The 22,559-nt window shown below is 44.0% G+C and overlaps 1 protein-coding gene across 1 annotated transcript in view; it reads left to right on the top strand.

Annotated features, from left to right (window-relative positions):
* The window catches only part of CDC42EP1 (CDC42 effector protein 1), a 47,766-nt gene extending 27,021 nt beyond the window's left edge, over nt 1-20,745 (top strand). Inside the window, exon 3 of the mRNA XM_063940646.1 lies at nt 16,318-20,745. Coding sequence (XP_063796716.1) covers nt 16,318-16,856 — 539 coding nt within the window. The 3' untranslated portion in view covers nt 16,857-20,745. The remainder of the gene's footprint in view (nt 1-16,317) is intronic.
* The last annotated feature ends 1,814 nt before the right edge of the window (nt 20,746-22,559 follow it).

Here is a 22,559-nt window from a genome sequence, read left to right as displayed (position 1 = left end):
TGGTACTCAAGTGCCTCATTAATGTCACCGTGCTGCATAACTGTAACTTCTGTTGTTGCTGTATGTCGGCAACATGTTCTATTTACTGTAACTGCTTTATTTTGTAAAGCAAAATTTTGCAGACTGGAGACATTAAGAACAAACAAGTCTGGAGAAAGGTTTGTGGGGTATACAGGGCAACTAACTTGTAGGGGCTCCTACCAATATACTTGTCAATATGATATGATGGCATGTTATTCTAAAGTATAATGTGCCAATACTCCCAGCACCACAATGTGCAAAAGACACTGTAGTGCCCCGGGAATGGGTTTGTTAGGTCGACCCTATTTAGGTCGACACTCATTGGGTCGACCACTATTGGTCAACAGGCACAAGGTCGACACGTGGAAAAGCACAACATGGTTGTCAGGTCAATGTGGAAAAGGTCGACATAGAAAAAGGTCGACATGAGTTTTTAGTTTTTTTGTGTCGATTTAATCGTAAAGTGACCAGGAACCCCAATTAGTGCACCGTTTCCCCTCGTGTCCCCTTGCATGTCTTGCTTCAATCGCCATACTTCGGGGAAGGTGCCTCGCTCTGCAACCGCTGGCACAGGTTATTATTCCCAATCGTAGTCCACGTGGATCATAAAGTATGAAAAAGTAAAAAAAAGATTTAAAAAAAAAAAAAAAAAACGAATGTCGACATTTTCATGTGTCAGCCTTTGCCATGTCGACCTAATGACCTTTTACAGGTGTCGACATAATGTGTGTCGACCAATAGTGGTCGACCTAATGACTGTCGACCTAAGTAAGGTCAACCTAAGGGCCGTATACCAGTGCCCCCAGTTCACTTATGCTGCAGTGCTCCCATCTTAGATGATGTACAGTAGCTACTGTATGTGTGGGGGCCCCGGATGACCGCCTCCTTGCGGTTCTGTTGTTAATGTGGGTGGCACTGTGATCAAATAGGCACAGTGCAACCCCAACTCACAATGGCCATGCATCTATCTCCCCCCCACGCACACATACATGCAGGGCTTAAAGTGGTCCTGGAGAGGTGGGGGAACTCATCTTCCCCACAACCCCTCCCCCTTAGCGCGCGCCGTAGGCGCGCGTGCCGCAAAAAAGGGTGTGGTTTCATAAGGAAGGGGCGTGGCCACACAAAAGTACCCCAAATTCAAAGTAATGCCTCACTGTAGCACAATCTTATTCACATTGCCCGCCCCACATGCTTACAGAATGCCCCCAGTAGTGCTCACCATTAAATAAGTAAACATATATATATATCTCATGTTTCTCCAGCAGAACTCAATAAGGACAAGAGTCGGCTTTAGTGACTAAAGCCAACTCTTGTCCTTATTGTGTGCCGCTGGAGAAACATGTATGCCTAAATAATGATAAAGAAAGCACACTCACTCACATGACCTGACGGCGGGCGCAGCAGGAGACGGGCACAGGAATGTGCAGCAATAAATGTAGGGCACGTGTGGGGGGTGCGCACACCTATGATCCTATGCATGTGTGCGGGGGGACCCACTGTCACGGGCTCCGGCAGTCCCATTACGCTGTGCTGCGGGGAGACAGATTTGCCGGTCCCAGTATCCGTATAGGGGAAGGGGCTGCGCTTTTGAATCTAGCGCCGATTGCGCACCAATCACGTATCGCGGACTGTTAGCCAATGAGAAACTGCCACTAGGCAGCTTCTCATTGGCTGGCGGTCCGCGAGCCGTGATTGGCTCACGCCAGCTTTTGAAATAGCCGCCCCTTCTTTTAATTGGATCTGCAGCTGGTCCGCGAGCCGGGATTGGCTGGCGGACGCTGCAAACTTTACAATGCAGCCGTGACCTGATGCTGTGGCCGGACGGAGGCGGAACTGGTTCCGCCTGCAATTAGAGGTGACGGAACGCAGTTCCGCCCCGTTCCGGCCCACTTTAACCCCTGCATACATGTCATGTCTAAGCCCATCTTGAGCTTATATATAATAGAGATGTGCGGCGGGCACTTTTTGTGTTTTGGTTTTCGTTCTGGTTCCATCCTGTTGTTTTGGATCTGGATTGGTTTTGCCAAAACCACCCTTTCGTGTTTTGGTTTTGGATATGGATGATTTCAAGATAAAAAACCCATAAAAACAGCTAAAATCACAGAATTTGGGGGTAATTTTGATCCTACAGTATTATTAACCCCAATAACATTCATTCCACTCATTCCAGTCTATTCTGAACACCTCACACCTCACAATATTGTTTTTAGGCCAAAAGGTTGCATCGAGGTGGCTGTATGACTAAGCTAAGCGACACAAGTGTGCGGCACAAACACCTGGCCCATCTAGGAGTGGCACTGCAGTGGCAGACAGGATGGCAGATTTAAAAATTAGGCCCCAAGCAGCACAACATGCAAAGAAGAAAAATAGGTGCAATGAAGTAGCTGTATGACTAAGCTACAGTAAGTGACACAAGTGTGCGGCACAAACACCTAGCCCATCTAGGAGTGGCACTGCAGTTGCAGACAGGATGGCACTTAAAAAAACTAGGCCCCAAACAGCACATCATGCAAAGAAGTAAAAGAGGTGCAATGAGGTGCTGTAGCTGTATGACTAAGCTAAGCGACACAAGTGTGCGGCACAAACACCTTGCCCATCTAGGAGTGGCACTGCAGTTGCAGACAGGATGGCACTTAAAAAAACTAGGCTCCAAACAGCACATCATGCAAAGAAGAAAAAGAGGTGCAATTAGATAGCTGTATGACTACGCTAAGCGACACAAGTGTGCAGCACAAACAACATGGGACGTGCTGGAATTTGCCCTGATGTAATACACACACAATATTGGTGGCACAGGAGAGCGTACCCCTAAACCACACACACACACACACACACACACACACACGGCAATGCCTGTAAAATTAATTTGGATAATAATAACCATTTTATTTGCAGCTATTATAATAATATGCAGCACAGGCGAGCGTACCCCTACACCACACAGGGCAAACCCTTTAAAAATGATTTGGATAATAATACAAGTAATGTATATAACCTTTTTATTTGGAGTAATTAATATACAGCACAGGACACCACCACTGGACTTGTGGCAGCACAAGACACCACCACTGGACTGATGCAGCACAAGACAGCACCACTGGACTGGACTTATACGGCAGCACCCCTGGACTTATACGGCAGTACCCCTGGAGTTGTACGGCAGTGTCAGACAGGATGGCACTTTAAAAAACTAGTCCCCAAACAGCACATGATGCAAAGAATAAAAAGAGGTGCAAGATGGAATTGTCCTTGGGCCCTCCCACCCTCCCTTATGTTGTATAAACAGGACATGCACACTTTAAAAAAACAAAAATTTCGGAGACAGGGTCTGCCACACGACTGTGGTTTGTTTGGGCCCACACCAAAAAAGAAGCAATCAATCTCTCCTTACACAAACTGTCTCTACAGAGGCAAGATGTCGACCTCATCCTCATCCTCCGATTCCTCACCTCTTTCAGTGTGTACATCCTCCTCCTCCTCACAGAGTATTAATTCGTCCCCACTGGAATCCACCATCACAGGTCCCTGTGTACTCTCTGTAGGCAATTGCTGGTAAAGGTCTTCCCAGAGGAATTTATAATTAATTTTGATGAACATCATCTTCTCCACATTTTGTGGAAGAAACCTCCTACGCCGATCGCTGACAAGGTTACCGGCTGCACTAAACACTCTTTCGGAGTACACACTGGAGGGGTGGCAACTTAGGTCAGATAAAGCCAGTTTGTGCAAGGGCATCCAAATTGCCTCTTTTTCCTGCCAGTATACAGTACGTACGGACTGTCTGACATGCCTACTTGGATGCTGTCACTCATATAATCCTCCACCATTCTTTCATTGGTGACAGAATCATATGCAGTGACAGTAGACATGTCAGTAATCGTCCTTCAGTCCAGACCAGATGTCAGCACTCACTCATGACTGCCCTGCATCACCGCCAGCGGGTGGGCTAGGAAATCTTATCCTTTTCCTCACAGCCTTAGTTGCGGGAGAAAGTAAAGAAGGAGCTGTTGACGGGTCACATTCCACTTGAGTTAACAATTTTCTCAACAGTAGGTCTTTGAACCTTTGTAGACTTGTGTCTGCCGGAAATAGAGGTACAACATAGGCTTTAAACCTAGGATCGGTGGCCAAAATGTAGTGCTCTGATTTCAACAGATTGACCACCCTTGAATCCTGGCACAGCGAATGAAGGGCTCCATCTACAAGTCCCACATACTTTGCAGAATCGCTCCATATTAGCTCCTCCTTCAATTTCTCCAGCTGCTTCTGCAAAAGCCTAATGAGGGGAATGGCCTGACTCAAGCTGGCAGTGTCTGAACTAACTTCACGTGTGGCAAGTTCGAAGGGTTGGAGAACCTTGCACAAGATGGAAATCATTCTCCACTGCACTTGACTCAGGTGCATTCCCCTTCCTATGCCTATATCGTAGGTGGATATATAGGCTTGAATGGCATTTTGCTGCTCCTCCATCCTCTGAAGCATATAGAGTGTTGAATTCCACCTCGTTACCACATCTTGCTTCAGGTGATAGCAGGGCAGGTTCAGGAGTGTTTGCTGGAGCTCCAGTCTTCAGCATGCGGTGGCTGAATGTCGAAAGTGGCCTGCAATTATTCGGGCACCCGACAGCATCTCCTGCAGCCCCCTATCATTTTTGAAAAAATTCTGCACCACCAAATGAATTGTATGTGCAAAACATGGGACGTGCTGGAATTTGCCCAGATGTAATGCACGCACAATATTGGTGGCGTTGTCCGATATCACAAATACCCAGGAGAGTCTAAGTGGGGTAAGCCATTGTGCAATGATGTCCCTCAGTTTCCGTAAGAGGTTGTCAGTGGTGTGCCTCTTACGGAAATCGGTGATGCATTGTGTAGCCTGCCTAGGAACGGGTTGGCGTTTGCGAGATGCTGCTACTGGTGCCGCTGCTGTTGTTGCTGCGGGAGGCCATACATCTACCCAGTGGGCTGTCACAGTCATATAATCCTTAGTCTGCCCTGTTCCACTAGTCCACATGTCCGTGGTTAAGTGGACAGTGGGTACAACTGCATTTTTTAGGACACCGAGGACACTTTTACTGACGTCTCTGTACATTCTTGATATCGCCTGCCTAGTGAAGTGGAATCTAGATGGGATTTGGTACTGGGGACACACTACCTCAAAAAATTCTCTAAGTCCCACTGAACTAATGGTGGATACCGGACGCACATCTAACACCAACATAAGTGTCAAGGCCACAGTTATCTGCTTTGCAACAGGATGACTGCTGTCATATTTCATCTTCCTCACAAAGGTCTGTTGGACAGTCAATTGTTTAGTTGAAGTAGTACAAGTGGTCTTCCGACTTCCCCTCTGGGATAACGATCGACTGCAACAACAGCAGTGGCAGCAACAGCAGCAGTAGGCGTACCACTCAAGGATCCTCCGGAGGAATCCCGGTTAGGAGAGGACTCTTCAGTCTTGCCAGTGACAAGGCCTGCAGGACTACTGACGTTCCTGACTGAGGAGGAAGTTGACGTTGAGAGAGTTGGTGTTGTGGCTTGCAGGAGCTTTGGTACAAGAGGAAGAAGGGATTTAGGTGTCAGTGGACTGCTTACGCTTTTACCCAAAGTTTCACAACTTGACACTGACTTCTGATGAATGCGCAGCAGGTGACGTATAAGGGAGGATGTTCCTAGGTGGTTAACGTCCTTACCCCTACTTATTACAGATTGACAGAGGCAACACACGTCTTTACACCTGTTGTCCGGATTTGTGGAGAAATAATTCCACACCGAAGAGGTGGCTTTTTTGGTATTTTGCCCAGGCATCACAATGGGTTTATTCATCCCACGGGCAACAGGTGTCTCTCCCTCGGTGCCTGATTTAAACAAACCACATCACCATCAGAATCATCCTCGTCAACTTCCTCCTCAGCACCAGCAACACCCATATCCTCATCCTGGTGTACTTCAATGGTGACATCTTCAATTTGAATATCAGAAACTGGACTGTGGGTGCTCCCTCCACACTTGCAGAGGGCGTGCAAATGGTGGCAGGAGCCACCTCTTCCCGTCCAGTGTTGGGAAGGTCAGGCATCGCAACCTCCGACACACTTGGACTCTCCTTGGGGATTTGTGATGCCATCTTAGAACGCACAGTTCTTTTCTGTGCTTTTGCCAGTTTAACTCTTAATTTTTCTAGCGGGAGTATGAGGGCTTTCATCGTCATATGAAGCTGAACCACTAGTCATGAACATAGGCCAGGGACTTAGCCGTTTTGAGTCATTTTGGGTCATTTTACTAAACTTTTGCTTTTTGGATTTGACATTCTCTCTATTATAACATTGGGCTTCGGTCTTGGCAGACGACGTTGATGGCATTTCATCGTCTATGTCATGACTAGTGGCAGCAGCTTCAGCACTAGGAGGAAGTGGTTCTTGATCTTTCCCTATTTTAGCCTCCAAATTTTTGTTCTCCATTATTTTTCTGGAGAATATGCGGTACAAGAGAGCGTACCTCTACACCACACAGGGCAAACCCTGTGAAAATTATTTGTATTAAATATTAATAACCCCTTTATTTGGAGTAAATAATATACAGCACAGGACAGCACCACTGAACTTATATGGCAGCACCACTGGACTGGATTTACACGGCAGTACCACTGGGATTATACGGCAGTATCACTGGAATTATACGGCAGTACCACTGGAATTATACGGCCAGATCACTGTAATTATACGGCAGTACCACTGGACATATACGGCAGTACCACTGGACTGGATTTATACGCCAGTACCGCTGGAATTATAAGCCAGTACCACTGAAATTATACAGCAATATCAACGGAATTATACGGCAGTACCACTGGAATTATACGGCAGTATCACTGGGCCTATACGCCAGCACCACTGGAATTATATGGCAGGATCACTGGAATTATACGGCAGTATCACTGGAATTATATGGCAGTACCACTGGACTTATACGGCAGTACCACTGGACATATACGGCAGTACCACTGGACATATACGGCAGTACCACTGGACTGGATTTATACGCCAGTACCGCTGGAATTATAAGCCAGTACCACTGAAATTATACAGCAATATCAACGGAATTATACGGCAGTACCACTGGAATTATACGGCAGTATCACTGGGCCTATACGCCAGCACCACTGGAATTATATGGCAGGATCACTGGAATTATACGGCAGTATCACTGGAATTATATGGCAGTACCACTGGATTTATACGGCAGTACCACTGGACATATACGGCAGTACCACTGGACATATACGGCAGTATCACTGGACTGGATTTATACACCAGTACCACTGGAATTATACGGCAGTGTCACTGGATTTATACGGCAGTACCGCTGGACATATACGGCAGTATCACTGGACATATACAGCAGTATCACTAGACATATACGGCAGTACCACTGGACATATACAGCAGCACAGGGACACCACCACTGGACTGATTCAGGATAACACAGCACCACTGCAATGGACTGGACTTATACTGCAGCACTGGAAATATGGCAGCAGAGGACACCAGCACTGTGACTGGACTGATGCAGCACAATACACCACCACTGAACTGATGCAGCACACAGGGCCGGTTCCGGGGCTTTTGGCGCCCCGGGCGGCATTAGGGGGCGTGGCTTTGTACAGGGGGCATGGTCATATACGCCCCCTGTACAGACTGAAATGATGTGCGGTGCGCGATGATGTCATTGCGCACCGCACAGTAAAGGACCTCTCCACGAAGGGAAACTAGACGCGTACGCGTCTAGTTTCCCTTCCCAGCGGCAGCGGGGGGCAGCGGCCAGCGGCAGCAGGGGGGCAGCGGGCAGCGGGGGGCACACAGCAGCAGCGGATCTTGCCCTGGTGTGGCGCCCTCCGGATGGCGCCCTGCGCCCTCCGGAAGGCGGCGCCCAGGGCAAAAGTCCTGCTTGCCCGTGGCAAGATCCGCTACTGGCAGCACAACACAGCACCACTGAACAGGACTTATACAGCAGCACTGGACATATGGCAGCAGAGGTCACCACCACTGTGACTGGACTGATGCAGCACAAGACATCACCACTGGACTGGATTTATAAAGCAGCACTGGACATATGGCAGCAGAGGACACAACCACTGTGACTGGACTGATGCAGCACAAGACTCTACCACTGAACTGATGCAGGACACTGAGGACGGAGACACGTCCTCTCTCTACACTCTCCAATGGCGGATCGAAAATGGCGGTGACGCACGGCTCCTTATATGGAGTCCAAACCCCACGAGAATCCGACAGTGGGCTGAAAATGTTTTGCCTCGTTCTGGTTTCCGAGTCAGGCGGGAAAACCCGAGCCTGACTCGGACCCGGGCTCGGGTAGTGAAGTACGGTAAGGTTCGGTTCTCAGGGAACCGAACCCGCTCATCTCTAATATATATAGACATTCATATATAGTGGGTACACTGAGGGGAATGGGAGGAGTTGCAAGGACTGGTGGAAAAATATCCATCTGTCCCTGCAGTTTTCGTCAGATAGAAGGATTTTCCTCACATGACGCCACTTTAAGATGGTGTTATATAGCTAAGCTTTAAAGGTTTTTTTTTTAATGTTGGCTTAGCAGAAAAGAGTAAGCACTGTAGAGAGCAATGGCATGTGTGCTACAATGCAATGTTGTAGGAGTTGGGCGTTAATAGGGAAGAAATTGCGTTATCTTCTCCATTAACCCTTTCCTACATAGATGTGATACTTAAATCATTTCTGCATGATTTAAATTACATAGTGACATAGAGATGAGACTCTGTTACTGTACTTATTAATCCAAAATGCTTAGACTGGGACAGTATACGGTAACGATGTGAATGTAATATGTACTGGCATACTGCTCCCTCTGGTGGTAGAATCTATTTCCGCAGTGATAAATTGTACAATTAGATGGTTTTGATTAGTGAGCATTTGTGCACATTTGTCTTTTAGCATTTATCTTTAATTGCTAAGAACAGAATTTCCCATATCATTGTTCAAAGTTCAGCCCCACCACAGAGCAGAATGAAATGACTGTTTTCCCAGCTCTGTGGGCTAGAAATTCTGCAGTATGTGATTTTAAAATTGAAGGACCCGTTAATTTGCGTACACCTCCAATGGTGGGTAAGCTGTGCACTTGCAGAATGAGTACTGCGTGATCGCATACAGTGTCCCCTACGCTGCGGCTGCTGCAGATTGACAGGCTGCAACCATTTGGGGATGGGGAGGGGGTGGGCAAGTAGAGCTTTCCTGAAAACAGGAGCATGTTGCCCATATTTTCTAGGGCCCACATTTTCTGGGAGTGCAAAAGCCAGGGTCTGCGTCTTCCAACAGTGATTTCCTGGCCCTAGATAAGCAGTTCAGCTTACTCAGATGATCAATGCTGCCAACAACACGACCAATAGTGATCCGATGGTGAGTAGTCGGATGCAGCACTAGGTCACCTCCTGCTGCTTTAGCATTTTTACACATCTGTGCTGCATCCAAAAACACAGCAGATATGTGTTCTGCATCCATCTTTGAAATAGGCTCTAAGTGCAGATTGGTACGTCATGAGAACTGTGCAATAGCCAGTACCCTGGTGAATTTTGATTTCTGGATTTTATTTATAACCCCACAGCGCACTTTTATTTAGCACAATGACTTTTTGTGCTGTTTGTGTTTTTTTTTTTCACATTTAAAGTCCACACCTTACAATCTAGTTACATGCATCTGTTTTCTTGTTGTGCTAATTTGTTCATTTACCACTGTACATGGAAGGGCAAGAATATACATTTCAGGTCAAAGCACTGCATAGAATGTCCCACCACTTCATTTCTGTTGCTAATTCTACCCCAACACAGAAGTATTGTTTCTGCAGGCAAAGGGAATAGGAAGCATAACCACAGGAACAGAAGATAATTCAAATTAAAACCAAATAAACATAGAGAAGAACATAGCTAGGAACTGGAAAAGCACAAACAAAACTCTAAAATCTATATGTGCAAATGCTAGGAGCTTAAGAAATAAAATCCCAGAACTAACTGCAATAATGACAAGAGATGATATAGATATTGTGGCAATTACAGAGTCATGGTGTAATGAAAATCATAACTGGGACATAGCTATACCGGGATATGCTTTATTTAGGATGGACAGAATGGGAAAAATCGGAGGAGGGGTAGCAATGTATATTAAAAAAAGCATAAATACTACCTTAATACAAAGTGTTGAAGAAAAGGCCCTTCGGGTGACTATAGAATCAGGGGAGAAGTCAATTATTCATATTTTGGCGTGATCTACAGGCCACCAGGACAGGAAGAAGAACTGGACAAGAACCTATTGCTGGACATAACTAAAATGGAGAGGTTATAATCATGGGAGACTTTAATCTTCCTGATATAAACTGGGAGGTGTCTGTTGCTACTTCCACTAGAAGTAGGGACATTTTAAATTCCCTTCAGGGAGCATCCCTCCACCAATTGGTGAGGGACCCTACTCGGAAAGACGCAACATTAGACTTAATACTTACAAATGGAGACAGAATATTGGACATAAAAGTGGGTGAAAACCTGGGATCCAGTGATCATCAAGCAGTCTGGTTCAGCATAAAGACAGAGACTGACTCATCCCATACAAAAACAAAGATGTTGGATTTTAGGAAGGCTGATATTGTAGGGATGGGAAAATGTGTAAGCGATTCTTTGGCAGAGTGGAGGAACTTGGAAGCAGTGCAGGAGAGGTAGGAAACATTAAAAAGTGCAATATTAAAGGCAACAAACATTTTGTATCAAAAGTGTTAGGAAAAACACAAGGAAAAGGAAGCCATTGTGGTTTTTGAAAGAAGTATCAAATATTGTGAAAGCAAAAAAGATGGCTTTTAGGAAATATAAGCAGACACAAAATAATGAAGACAAAGAGATATATCTTGTTAGACAGAAGGAGACTAAGAAGGTAATCAGATGTGCAAAGGCACAAGCTGAGGAGAAAATGGCCCATTCAATGTGTAAAGGAGGCAAAACTTGTTTTAGGTATATAAGCGAAAGGAGAAAAACAAAAGCGGAATACTCGTAATAAAATTAAAGACAGAGACTGGGAGTCTTGTTGAGGGAGACAATGTAATAGCAGATCAAGATAGAATTTTTCCCGGCGCTAACCAAATACCCAGGTTTTATGTAAACAGAATTGTCGCAGCCTTCATATAATTAAGGGATACTCTACCCTTATAGAAACAATAAAACACAGAAAGATTTGAAAGCGCTGACACTCTGTATATATGTATATATAAAATATATTTATTTATTTTAACTTGAGTTTCTTAATTCCACACAATAAAATACAAGAAATATAAAATCAGCAGTACATTTAAAAACACAATTTATCCCTATAGTAAACCATGTATATAACCCTCTTTTCTGGTCCCTAGAGACTAATAGCAACTAATGGTTACTTTATTCTCAACACAATTGTGTCAATTAAGTCTCTGTGGAACAGAAAAGCTCCTTGTTCCCTGCACCACAATATCTTTACTCACTTTGTAACTATTTGTACAGGACAGAAACACATGTAAGGTTTCCAATTATTCTTATTAGAACACCATAACACTCCTTTTTTATAATAACATTCTAAGGTCCACAATATGAAGATTTCCTTTGCTTGGTAATTGAATTTTGTTTAGCGTTCTGACGCCAGATTTTAATCAGGAGAATAAACTGCAGTGTGTTGGAGTCTTTGATTCAAAGATTAAACAGCGTGCACGCTGCTAGGGTATTTCAACTTTCTCCCAGCACAAGCAAAAGTCAATTGCACATATGATGTTGAAACATGGCCATGTATAGATTAAGCAACAACTTTACCCCTCTTGGTGTCCGTGGAAAATTATCACTGGTCAGTAGAACTCCCGTAGAACATCCAGTAGAACATCAGTTAACTGATGAAGCCGCCGATGGTGATGTGAGGCGGAGAAACGCGTTTTAGCAGCATCAGCAAACACGCCTAACGGCTATCCCTATAAGCCTTGTGAACCCACGTGGAACTGGTTTTGGATCTCCAGACTTGGCTCAAGTAAATGGAATTTAGCTACCAGAGCCGGGAGTTCTACTGACCAGTGATAATTTTCCACGGACACCAAGAGGGGTAAAGTTGTTGCTTAATCTATACATGGCCATGTTTCAACATCATATGTGCAATTGACTTTTGCTTGTGCTGGGAGAAAGTTGAAATACCCTAGCAGCGTGCACGCTGTTTAATCTTTGAATCAAAGACTCCAACACACTGCAGTTTATTCTCCTGATTAAAATCTGGCGTCAGAACGCTAAACAAAATTCAATTACCAAGCAAAGGAAATCTTCATATTGTGGACCTTAGAATGTTATTATAAAAAAGGAGTGTTATGGTGTTCTAATAAGAATAATTGGAAACCTTACATGTGTTTCTGTCCTGTACAAATAGTTACAAAGTGAGTAAAGATATTGTGGTGCAGGGAACAAGGAGCTTTTCTGTTCCACAGAGACTTAATTGACACAATTGTGTTGAGAATAAAGTAACCATTAGTTGCTATTAGTCTCTAGGGACCAGAAAAGAGGGTTATATACATGGTTTACTATAGGGATAAATTGTGTTTTTAAATGTACTGCTGATTTTATATTTCTTGTATTTTATTGTGTGGAATTAAGAAACTCAAGTTAAAATAAATAAATAAATATATTTTATATATACATATATACAGAGTGTCAATGCTTTCAAATCTTTCTGTGTTTAATAGCAGATCATCTTAATAATTATTTTTGCTCAGTATTCACTACTGAAAGAGAGGGGAAGGGGCCGCAGTTAAGTTGCAGGGATATTCAGGAAAATGAATAAAGTACATTTACAGAGGAGGAGGTCCTAACAGAACTCTCAAAGCTGAAAGTGGACAAATCTATGGGGCCAGATGGGATACATCCAATAATACTAAAAGAACTTAAAGAGGTGCTGGTAGCACCATTGTCAGAATTATTCAACCAGTCATAAGCTACAGGAGTAATTCCAGAGGACTGGAAAAGAGCGAATGTAGTCCCACTGCACAAAAGTGGAAGCAAGGAAGAGGCAAACACCTACAGACCAGTGAGTCTTACATCAGTAGTACGGACATTGATGGAAACACTCTTAAAAGAAAGAGTTGTAGATTATCTCAAATCCAGCAATTTACAGGATCCCAAACAGCATGGATTCACTGGGGGAGACCATGTCAAACAAATATTATTGACTTTTTTGACTGTGTGACTAAAGTGATGGATAAAGGTGGAACCGTGGATATAGCTTATCTAGACTTTAGTAAGGCTTTTGCCACTGTTCCACATTGCAGACAGTAAATGAACTTGGAAGTTTGGGATTAGATACTAGGATTATTGAATGGATAAGATCTCGGTTGCAGGATAGAAAACAGAGTTGTGGCAAATGGAGTGCATTCACAGGAGGGAAATGTTACCAGTGGAGTACCCCAGGGATCTGTACTTGGTCTTGGACCAGTGCTTTTTAATATATTCATTGGTGACATTGCCAATGGCATTATAGGGAAAGTATGCCTTTTTGCAGATGACACAAAGGTATGCAACATGGTAGACACACCAGGTGGGGTAAAACAAATGATTGAGGATCTAGGTAGACTAGAGGAAAGGCCAAGAGTCTGGCAATTACAGTTTAATGTCAAAAAAATGCAAAACAATGCACTTAGGTCTCAAGAATCCAAAGGCTAAATATAGTATTAATGGAACTATACTAGAAACTACTGAGGAGGAAAGGGATCTATTAGTCACTATTTCAGGTAATTTAAAGGCAAGTAAGCAATGTAACAAAGCAATGAGGAAGGCTAGTCAGATGTTTGGCTGCTTTGGGAAAGGAATCAGCAGTAGAAAGAAAGAAGTAATAATAACGCCACTGTAGAGGTCATTGGCGCGGCCTCATCTAGAATACTTTGTCCAGTTCTGGAGGCCATTTCTTCAAAAGGATATTAATACATTAGAGACTGTACAAAGAAGGGCAACTAAAATGGTGCATGGCCTACATCACAAAACATACCCAGAAAGACTAAAAATACGTATAGTTTGGAGCAGAGAAGGAAAAGGGGGGACATGATAGAAACTTTTAAATATATCAATGGTTTTAACAAAGTCCAGGAGGGAAACATTAATCAAATGAGGAGAAGCAATAGGACCCAAGGACATGCACTGAGACTGGAGGGTGGGAGGTTGACGGGAAATTTGAGGAAAAATTACTTCACAGAAAGAGTAGTGGACAAGTGGAATTGCTTCCCATCAGAGGTGGTAGATATAATTGACCTCTAGTGTCTGTGCAGCGCTATGGGAGAGACGTCATGACGTCTCTCCCATAGCATAGATCCGAGTAGCAGCGGCCGGAGACGCAGAGAACAGCAGCAGCGGTCGGGAAGCAGGAGCGGGGCTGGTGAGTATTTTTTTGTAAGAGGCGCAACTACTGAGGGCACTGCTACAGGGAGCAAAACTACTGGGGGCAAAGCTACAGGGGGCACAACTACTGAGGGCACAGCTACAGGGTGCAAAACTACAGGGCTCACAGCTACAGGGGGCACAGGTACAGGGTGCACAGCTACTGATGGTACAGCTACAGGGGGCACAACGCTACTGGGGGCACTACTACAGGGGCACATCTACAGGGGGCACAACTACTGAGGGCACAGCTACTGAGGGTACCTCTACAGGGGGCAAAACTACTGGGGGCAAAGCTACAGGGGGCACAACTGCTGGGGGCACAGCTACAGGGGGCACAACTACTGGGGGCACAACTACGGGGGCACAGCTACAGGGGTCACAACTACTGACGGCACAGCTACAGGGGGCACAACTACGGAGGGCACAGCTACAGGGGGCACAACTGTGGCCACGCCCCTTCCCTATTTTTTGCCACGCACCATCCCTGTCTTTCCTGTCTGGGAGGGGGGGGGTGCCAAAAGGAAACTTTTGCCCTGGGCACCAAGTGGGCTAGAACCGGCCCTGGCCTCAAGTACACTTCTTGTGAGTCGTTCTTGACAACGGCCTCTCTTTCAAGAAAGTAGAGGCACATTCATGTTATCTCCAAATCTTTTCAACACTGTACCCAGAGACATCCCTGTCTAGCTGATGAGTGTATGTAGGTACCAGGTAGTGGTTCAGGGTGCTGGAACAGTGGTTATATTGCAGGTAAATATGGGTCTCTCTTGAATTAAGTGGAAGACAACAGTCTTCCACGTTGGCACTCTAAAGCAGACTCAAGATGGCTAAGCACAATCTTAGTAGTAGCCATCTGGGTACAAGGAATGAAGCTTCCCTTGAGGAGTAGCTACTGTACATGGAGTCTGTCCAGTAACGCACTCTACTTTCAACAGTTTCCACTTATTTATAGAAAGAATTAAGTATCACCTGTATGCAACAGAATAAAAAGCGGGAGATGTAGGATGATAGTTTGTGACAGAAAAGCTTAGTTTTACTTGTTTGCGGTACCTAACACCATCTTTAGGTAACGTTAACCCACTATTCCCAATGGGAAGATAACTCAATATGCCCATCATAATGTTATTGAACTTTACTTATATCTCATTGCCGGGAAGGTTTCTCATTGGAGCCTGTCTCCCGGCGACTGCAGATTTATGCATACCATAAAAAAAATATTCCTTATTGCTGTTATATTTGGCGATAAGAAATGGTAATATTTTAGGGAAAGACCAACATTTTTAATACATATGCCCCTTAGACTGTAAGCAACCTAAGGCAGGACCCTCCACCCACTTTGTTCTCACTCTGAACTATCAATGTCTCCAGTGTGCTTCCACTCAAAGTCAGCTGGAATCCCGAACGCCGGCACACCGACAGCTGGGCGAGCGCAAATGAGCCCCTTGCGGGCTCTCTACATGTGCCACGCTATTTATTCTCCCTCCAGGGGGGTCATGGACTCCCAAGAGGGAGAAAAGCTGTCGGTATACGGGCGATCGGGATTCCAGCACCGGTATGGTGGTCGTCGGGAGCCTGGCCGCCGGCAACTTGAAGACCACCCGTTTAAACATATTGCATTGTTTGCATGTATTATTGTAATTTTCCTTGTGTGCTGCTACTCTCGGTTGTACCATATAAGTAATAGATAATAATAATAATAATGAAAATAATAATAAATGTGTTCGACATTTATTTGTGACAGTATAGGAGCATCATGCCCTAGCCAGTTTCCTTTTTATAGTCTGTTACTGTATGAATACGGAGTTTATGTTAATATTTCCTGGTCATAACAATACTCACTGGAACTGTTTCTCTTCTAAGGTCTAGAATCTGGATTTTGCACCATGCCCCGTATCTCCTGCTCAGAGGAGCTATCAGAGGACACCAACTCTCAAAAACCTGAGGAAGACTGGGCCAGCTCTGGACTTCCAGACGCAGAGGACTACAGTGTCTGCACTGTTCCCTTGGAGTTATCTAGCAGCATATGGCCCTCTGACTCCATGGAATCCTTGGTTATGGACTTCGGTCCATCACTTATGAGTGAGATCCTAGAAGGTATTAGCTTTTCAGATGCACCGAAAGACACAGAGAGTACAAGTGACCTCAGTGAACAAAACATACCGCCAATAAAAGATGATCCATCTTATCTTAGCATAACTATAGACAATAACAGCATGGAAGCAAACCAATCCCACTTCAATATTCTGGAACCAAAGGGGCTCGTGTGTTGGGAACCAGCAACAATAGCCGAGGAAATGGAGATTGATACGGACAGTGGGATAACAGGATCGGAACAAGGGAGCAGGGGAATCACTGGGGATCTATGGGACTCTGGTGATGGTTCTGAAATAGAAATGTAGACATTTCTAAAATAAATGCAAACCTTATGCCATATATATGTATACACAAATATCACACTTTTTCTATATAAGTGTACCAATTTAAGAGCATGAACTGTTTTACTGTTTGAGCTATGTTGAAAAATTTAATCGACTGTGACAGATATAACTGGATGGGTACATAATATGGCAGTTGAGATCCCAACAGTCAGAAGACCGACAACGGGATCCCAGCGGCTAGAAACCTGTCACTTCCCTGTAAGTATTTCTACCTTATCCCGTATTCCATCCCTCCCACAGCCTAACTCTAACCTCCCACAGGCTAACCCTAACCTTCCCCTCCCGAAGCGTAACCCTAACCATCCCTACCCCAACAGTCTGACCCTTACCCTCCTCCTAGTGCCTAACCCTAACCCTGGTACCTACATCCGGGATGTGATGGGATTCTGACCATCGGGATCCCACTGTCATTCTTTGGACTGTCTGTAAATATTTTAACCGCATCCCGATATAACTATATTATCTGTCAACCTGGGGATATTGCTCATTCCACTGTGGCATAATATTAATATGTTCCATTCAATCAGACAGTAAGAAATACTTATACTTTACCCAGACGTTGCTGGCAATGTATAACTAAGAAGGCTGAATGTTAAAGGACAAAAGTTAAATATTTCATGGTCCAGGCTTATTGGAGGGGGATGTACAGTATACAATCTACAAGAAATACAAAGTGGAGAGAGATAAAGTACCAGCCAATCAGTCTCTGTCTTTTTACAGGTTTTTTCAAAAAATGAGAGGCTCTGATTGGTAAGTCCACGGTATCTCTCTCCAAGGTTTGATATCTTTACCCTCTTTAAATGTAATGTGATATATGGGATACACATTATCACAAGAGTTAACACTAAACAATTCAAGAAAAAATGCAGCTTACAGTATACAAGTCTATTTTGGGCGCTATGCATATATGTAATTACATAATGCTAATGGAAATTTTTCACTTGGAGGGAGAACGTTTAACATTTACAATTGATTTCATGGGTTACTTGTAGAAGGTCAGTAAGTTAGGAACACTCCAGTAACAGGAAAATGTTACTGAGAATCTACAATAAAAGGATAATCAAATGTAGATTTCCTTTTCTATCTGTAAAATGTGCACCTGTATATTAGAAGTGTCTAGTAATTTTTTTCCATCTGACCGACCCAACAAATTTTGGGCTTTGTAGACGCGGCTCGTGATCTTTTTCACCAAGGCAAGTAATTACAGTAGCTGGGTTGCTATAGGTAAGATGTATAATTGACTTTTCTGCCATAATGTTCCTGTAGTGACCTGTCATGTCATTTTATATACAGTAATAAGGCCCAGATTTATCAAGCCTTGGAGAGTGATAAATTGCACGGTGATAAAGTACCAGTCAATCAGCTCCTAACTGCCATGTTACAGGCTTTGTTTGAAAAGTGACAGGAGCTGATTGGTCGGTACAGTACTTTATCATCGTGCAATTTATCACTCTCCAAGGCTTGATAGATCTGGACCTAAATTTTATATCTTTCATACATTGAAAAATGGCAAAAACCAGGTAGGCAACAATGTGCCAGGTCCAAATTTTCATTAGAGCACAACATTTACACAGTTGAAGACGACAATCCAAAGTAACCCCATGTGCTAAATGTAAAAGGCTGCGAGCTGCCAGAGGTGTGCAACTTTGTGCGAGTGTGGCCATACTTTTAAAGTGCCAGGTTGGTTTTGCCTTGTAAATGATTGGCGCTTTAAATATATGGGAAGACTTGCACAAATTCCCACTGCTCAGGTACTTTATTACTGTACATTTAGCCCTCTAGCAGGCCTGGCCAACTTGTGGCTCTCCAGATGTTGTGAAAGTCCCAGCATGCCCTGCCACAGTTTTGCTATTAGGGAATTCAAAAACTGTGGCAGGGCATGCTGGGATGTGTAGTTTTACAACAGCTGGAGAGCCACAGGTAGACCAGGCCTGCCCTATAGGCTTGATGGCCACAGATGAGGTCTTGTCATCTATTTCTAACAACAATGGCAAAAGGTTCCCATTAACTTAAATTTACCTTTCTTTCACTTCAATCTTTCCATGCGTGGAATGCAAAGGTATATATCTAAGCTTATAGCACTGTCTTCCCATGCCCCTCACCTATAATAATCTAAACGTTCCCTGTGTTTTTCAGCTCTTTTTCCCCTTTGACCCTCATTTAGCTACAGTAATGGATAAGTCAAGCTGGTAAAAGACAAAGGACTGCCTTTTATTTAAAAAAAAAAAAAAAGTAATACTTTTGGAGTTTGTCATTTTAAAACCACTGGTTTGGTTTGTAATAAATTGTACACTAATTTTATTTTATGTGCCTGTGATGAGCAAACTGCATCTCATTGACATAGGGGCAGTGACCCCTCTAGGAGGTGTCAAAAACTGGTCCATTTGTATGGGGTAAGACTCTACAGCACCTGCAATTTGCCCTGTATCCACCATGTTGAACTTATTTTTCTGTATCAATATAAGCACAATACAGGTTTCCCTGGACAGGTGAATGCATTTTAGTCACATGATAATTATTCATATGAACACCCTTTTCCACCAATCAGCATATGGCATCTGGTTATGGATTAAAAGATCATCAATAAGTAGGTTCACGGTCGATAGGTCGACATCATATGGTTGACATGCATTAGATCAACAAAGTCAAAAGGTCAACAGGGTCAAAAGATCAACATGAAAAAAGATGAACAGTACAAAAGGTCGACATAGTCAAATAGTCGACATGGAAATGGCAACACAAGTTCTTTTGTTTGTTTTTTTTGGTTTTTTTTGGGGGGGGGGGTCATTTTGCATGTTTAACCTTATGTGCCCCCAATTAGTGCAAAGGTTGACCCTCGCGGGCTTGCTTCCGGCAGGGTGGCTAGCTATGCTCGCAACAGTTTTCTATTCCCTATCGTAGTTCACATGGATAGTAAATAAAGCCAAAGTTGAAAAAACATGAAAAATAAAACTTGTGTTGACCATATGTTTTTCAACCATTTCCATGTCAACCTATTGAACCAGTTGACCTTCTGAACCTGTCAACCTAATAATGCAAGTTGACTATTGACTGCCGATCAATCATCTGGAACTCATGGCATCAGAGGTTACTATTTATTAAAGTGATGTCAACTCAAATGAGTTTTAAATATCTAAGGCCCAGATTAAGCCTTGGATTGTGGTGAATTGCACAAAAGTACCAACCAGTCAGCTCCTGTCATTTTTCAAACACATCCTGTAACATGGTGGTTAGGAGCTGAGTGTCTGGTGCGTTATTACCGTGCAATGTATCTCTCTCCAAGACTTTATAAATCTTGGTCTTAGTATCCTCTCCCTTCATAGCATCAGAATGTAAGGATACAAACTCTGGCACCTCTTCAATGTCTTAACAATTCAAACCCCTATGTGTAGGAAGTACTGAATGTATCATTTACCCTGCCACCTAGGCACACAATTTTGGGAGGTGGGGGAATAACCAAAAGTTAGGGGTCATGTATACAGTATATGGGTGTATACGTGAAATAAGCCACATTGATCAACTGCTTTTTATTATAAGGAAGAAAGTCAAGAAGTTGGGCTGTTTCTTTATGCTGTGCATTAACCACAGCTGCATTATTACATTATGTCTAGACAAGATCACATAAATAGATGCAGTCCTATGACTCTTTGTACAGATCAATAACTACATGTATACTCTTTATATAGCTACTTAAAAAAATGAACATGTCACTGAAGTAAATATAAATATCACAAGTAGTCTGCAATTGTATGTGTTTTGTGGGCAATATGTTTATTACCCACTGCTGAAATGCCAAAAATTGCTGTGCTTTTTATTTCTAACCAAGAATAAACATTACTATTATATGCAAGGTGTTATCGTACAAGGTTTTACTGTTTACAAAAAAACACTGTTTACTGTTTACAAAAAAGCACACAAAGATGTGTACACACGGTGAGATCATTGCTATGCCCGATTTTAACTATGCGATTTCCCTTGAACTCTCCCAGAGCCCAAATAGCACAGATTTTTACTATCTGTACTTTTGATTTTGACTATGGGGGTCATTCCGAGATGATCGTAGCTGTGCTAAATTTAGCACAGCTACGTTCATTCACACTGACATGCGGGGGGACGCCCAGCACAGGGCTATCCCGCCGCGCATGTCAGTGCCGGCCCCTTCCCCCGCAGAAGTGCAAAGGCATTGCACAGCGGCGATGCCTTTGCACTTCAAGAGTAGCTCCCAACCAGCGCTGCGTGTGATGTCACGCAGACGCTGCGACCTGCCCCCCGTTCGATCCGGCCATGCCTGCATTGGCCGGACCGCGCCCATGAAACTGCAGCCAAATGCCGCCATTCCGCCCCCCCTCCCGCCCAGCGACCGCATCGGCCTGTCAATCAGGCAGAGGCGATCGTAGCAGCCCGACGGCCTTTGGATGTCTGGCATGCGCCGGCGCATGCGCAGTTCTGACATGATCGCACCGCTGCGATAAACTGCAGCGTGCGACCGGGTCAGAATGACCCCCAATGTACGATTTTGACTAAGTGCCAATTTTGACTATACTCAGTTCTAGATAGTACACTAGATAGTAAAGATTGACTTGCCTGCACATCTGTCTAGCCTTGCAATACCGACCCCGTGGGTGTGCGCATCAGGATGGAATCGGTGTCGCAAGCTGCCTAACACCTTGCGATGTGCACACCGTGTGTGAGCAAAACCATGTTGCACTGCAGGTGGGCAGACGTAGCGTGGGCTGAGAGATATAGATTTGGGTGCAGAGCCGGCCCTAAGCAATAATAATGTCCTAGGCAAGATTTTTGCTGGTGCACCCTAGCACCACTGCTAGTTCCGCCTCTGACTCTGCACTCCTTTCCCAGCACCATCACCCCTCAGTCATAGCAGTCCTCATTTTGCTGCTCCTACCCCCTATATTTTAAATAGGAACAGTGCGTACATTCAGCGTGCAGCCCAAAAAGGGGCGTGTTCTTTTGGGAAGGGGCATGGCCACACAATATTACCCCCAATTCAAATTACGTCACACAGTAGTGCAACTTTATTCACATCATATCATGCAATAGTGTCCCTAATTCACGTTATCTCACACAGTAGTACCACTTTACCTTATATACACGTTACTCCTCACAGTAGTGCCCCTTATTCACTTTACATCACACAGTAGTACCACTTTCACTTATTTACATTACTAATCACAGTAGTGCTCCTTATTCACATTACACCACACCATATTGCTCTTTATTCACAGTAGACCACACAGTAGTGCCCTTTCTAATCATTACGCTACACAATAGAGCACCTTATACACATAATGCCACACATTAATAATGCACTTATACACATAATGACACACATAATGCCCCTTACACATATGTCGTTCATAATTAATGCATTTATATACATGACACACATAATGCCCCTTACACATATGACGAACACTATTGCACAATGAACCTAGCCACACACATCACTCACATGGCCGCTAACACTGTGGCCTCTGCTTGGATACAGATGTGTCCTTATACATCTTGCCTCAATATGCCATGTAGCTCCCATCCAGCTCTGCTAACGTTTGGCTACTTTTTTTTGCAGATATTGCATCTTATTTTCATTGCTATGTGACTAGGACGCACAACTAGCTTTTGCTGATTAAAAAGATAATTAGCTTA

Source organism: Pseudophryne corroboree, chromosome 9, assembly GCF_028390025.1.
Source record: "Pseudophryne corroboree isolate aPseCor3 chromosome 9, aPseCor3.hap2, whole genome shotgun sequence".
In the NCBI taxonomy this organism is placed as follows: Eukaryota; Metazoa; Chordata; class Amphibia; order Anura; family Myobatrachidae; genus Pseudophryne; species Pseudophryne corroboree.
Note: the sequence above shows the minus strand (reverse complement) of the source record. Positions and strands in the feature narration are given on the sequence as shown.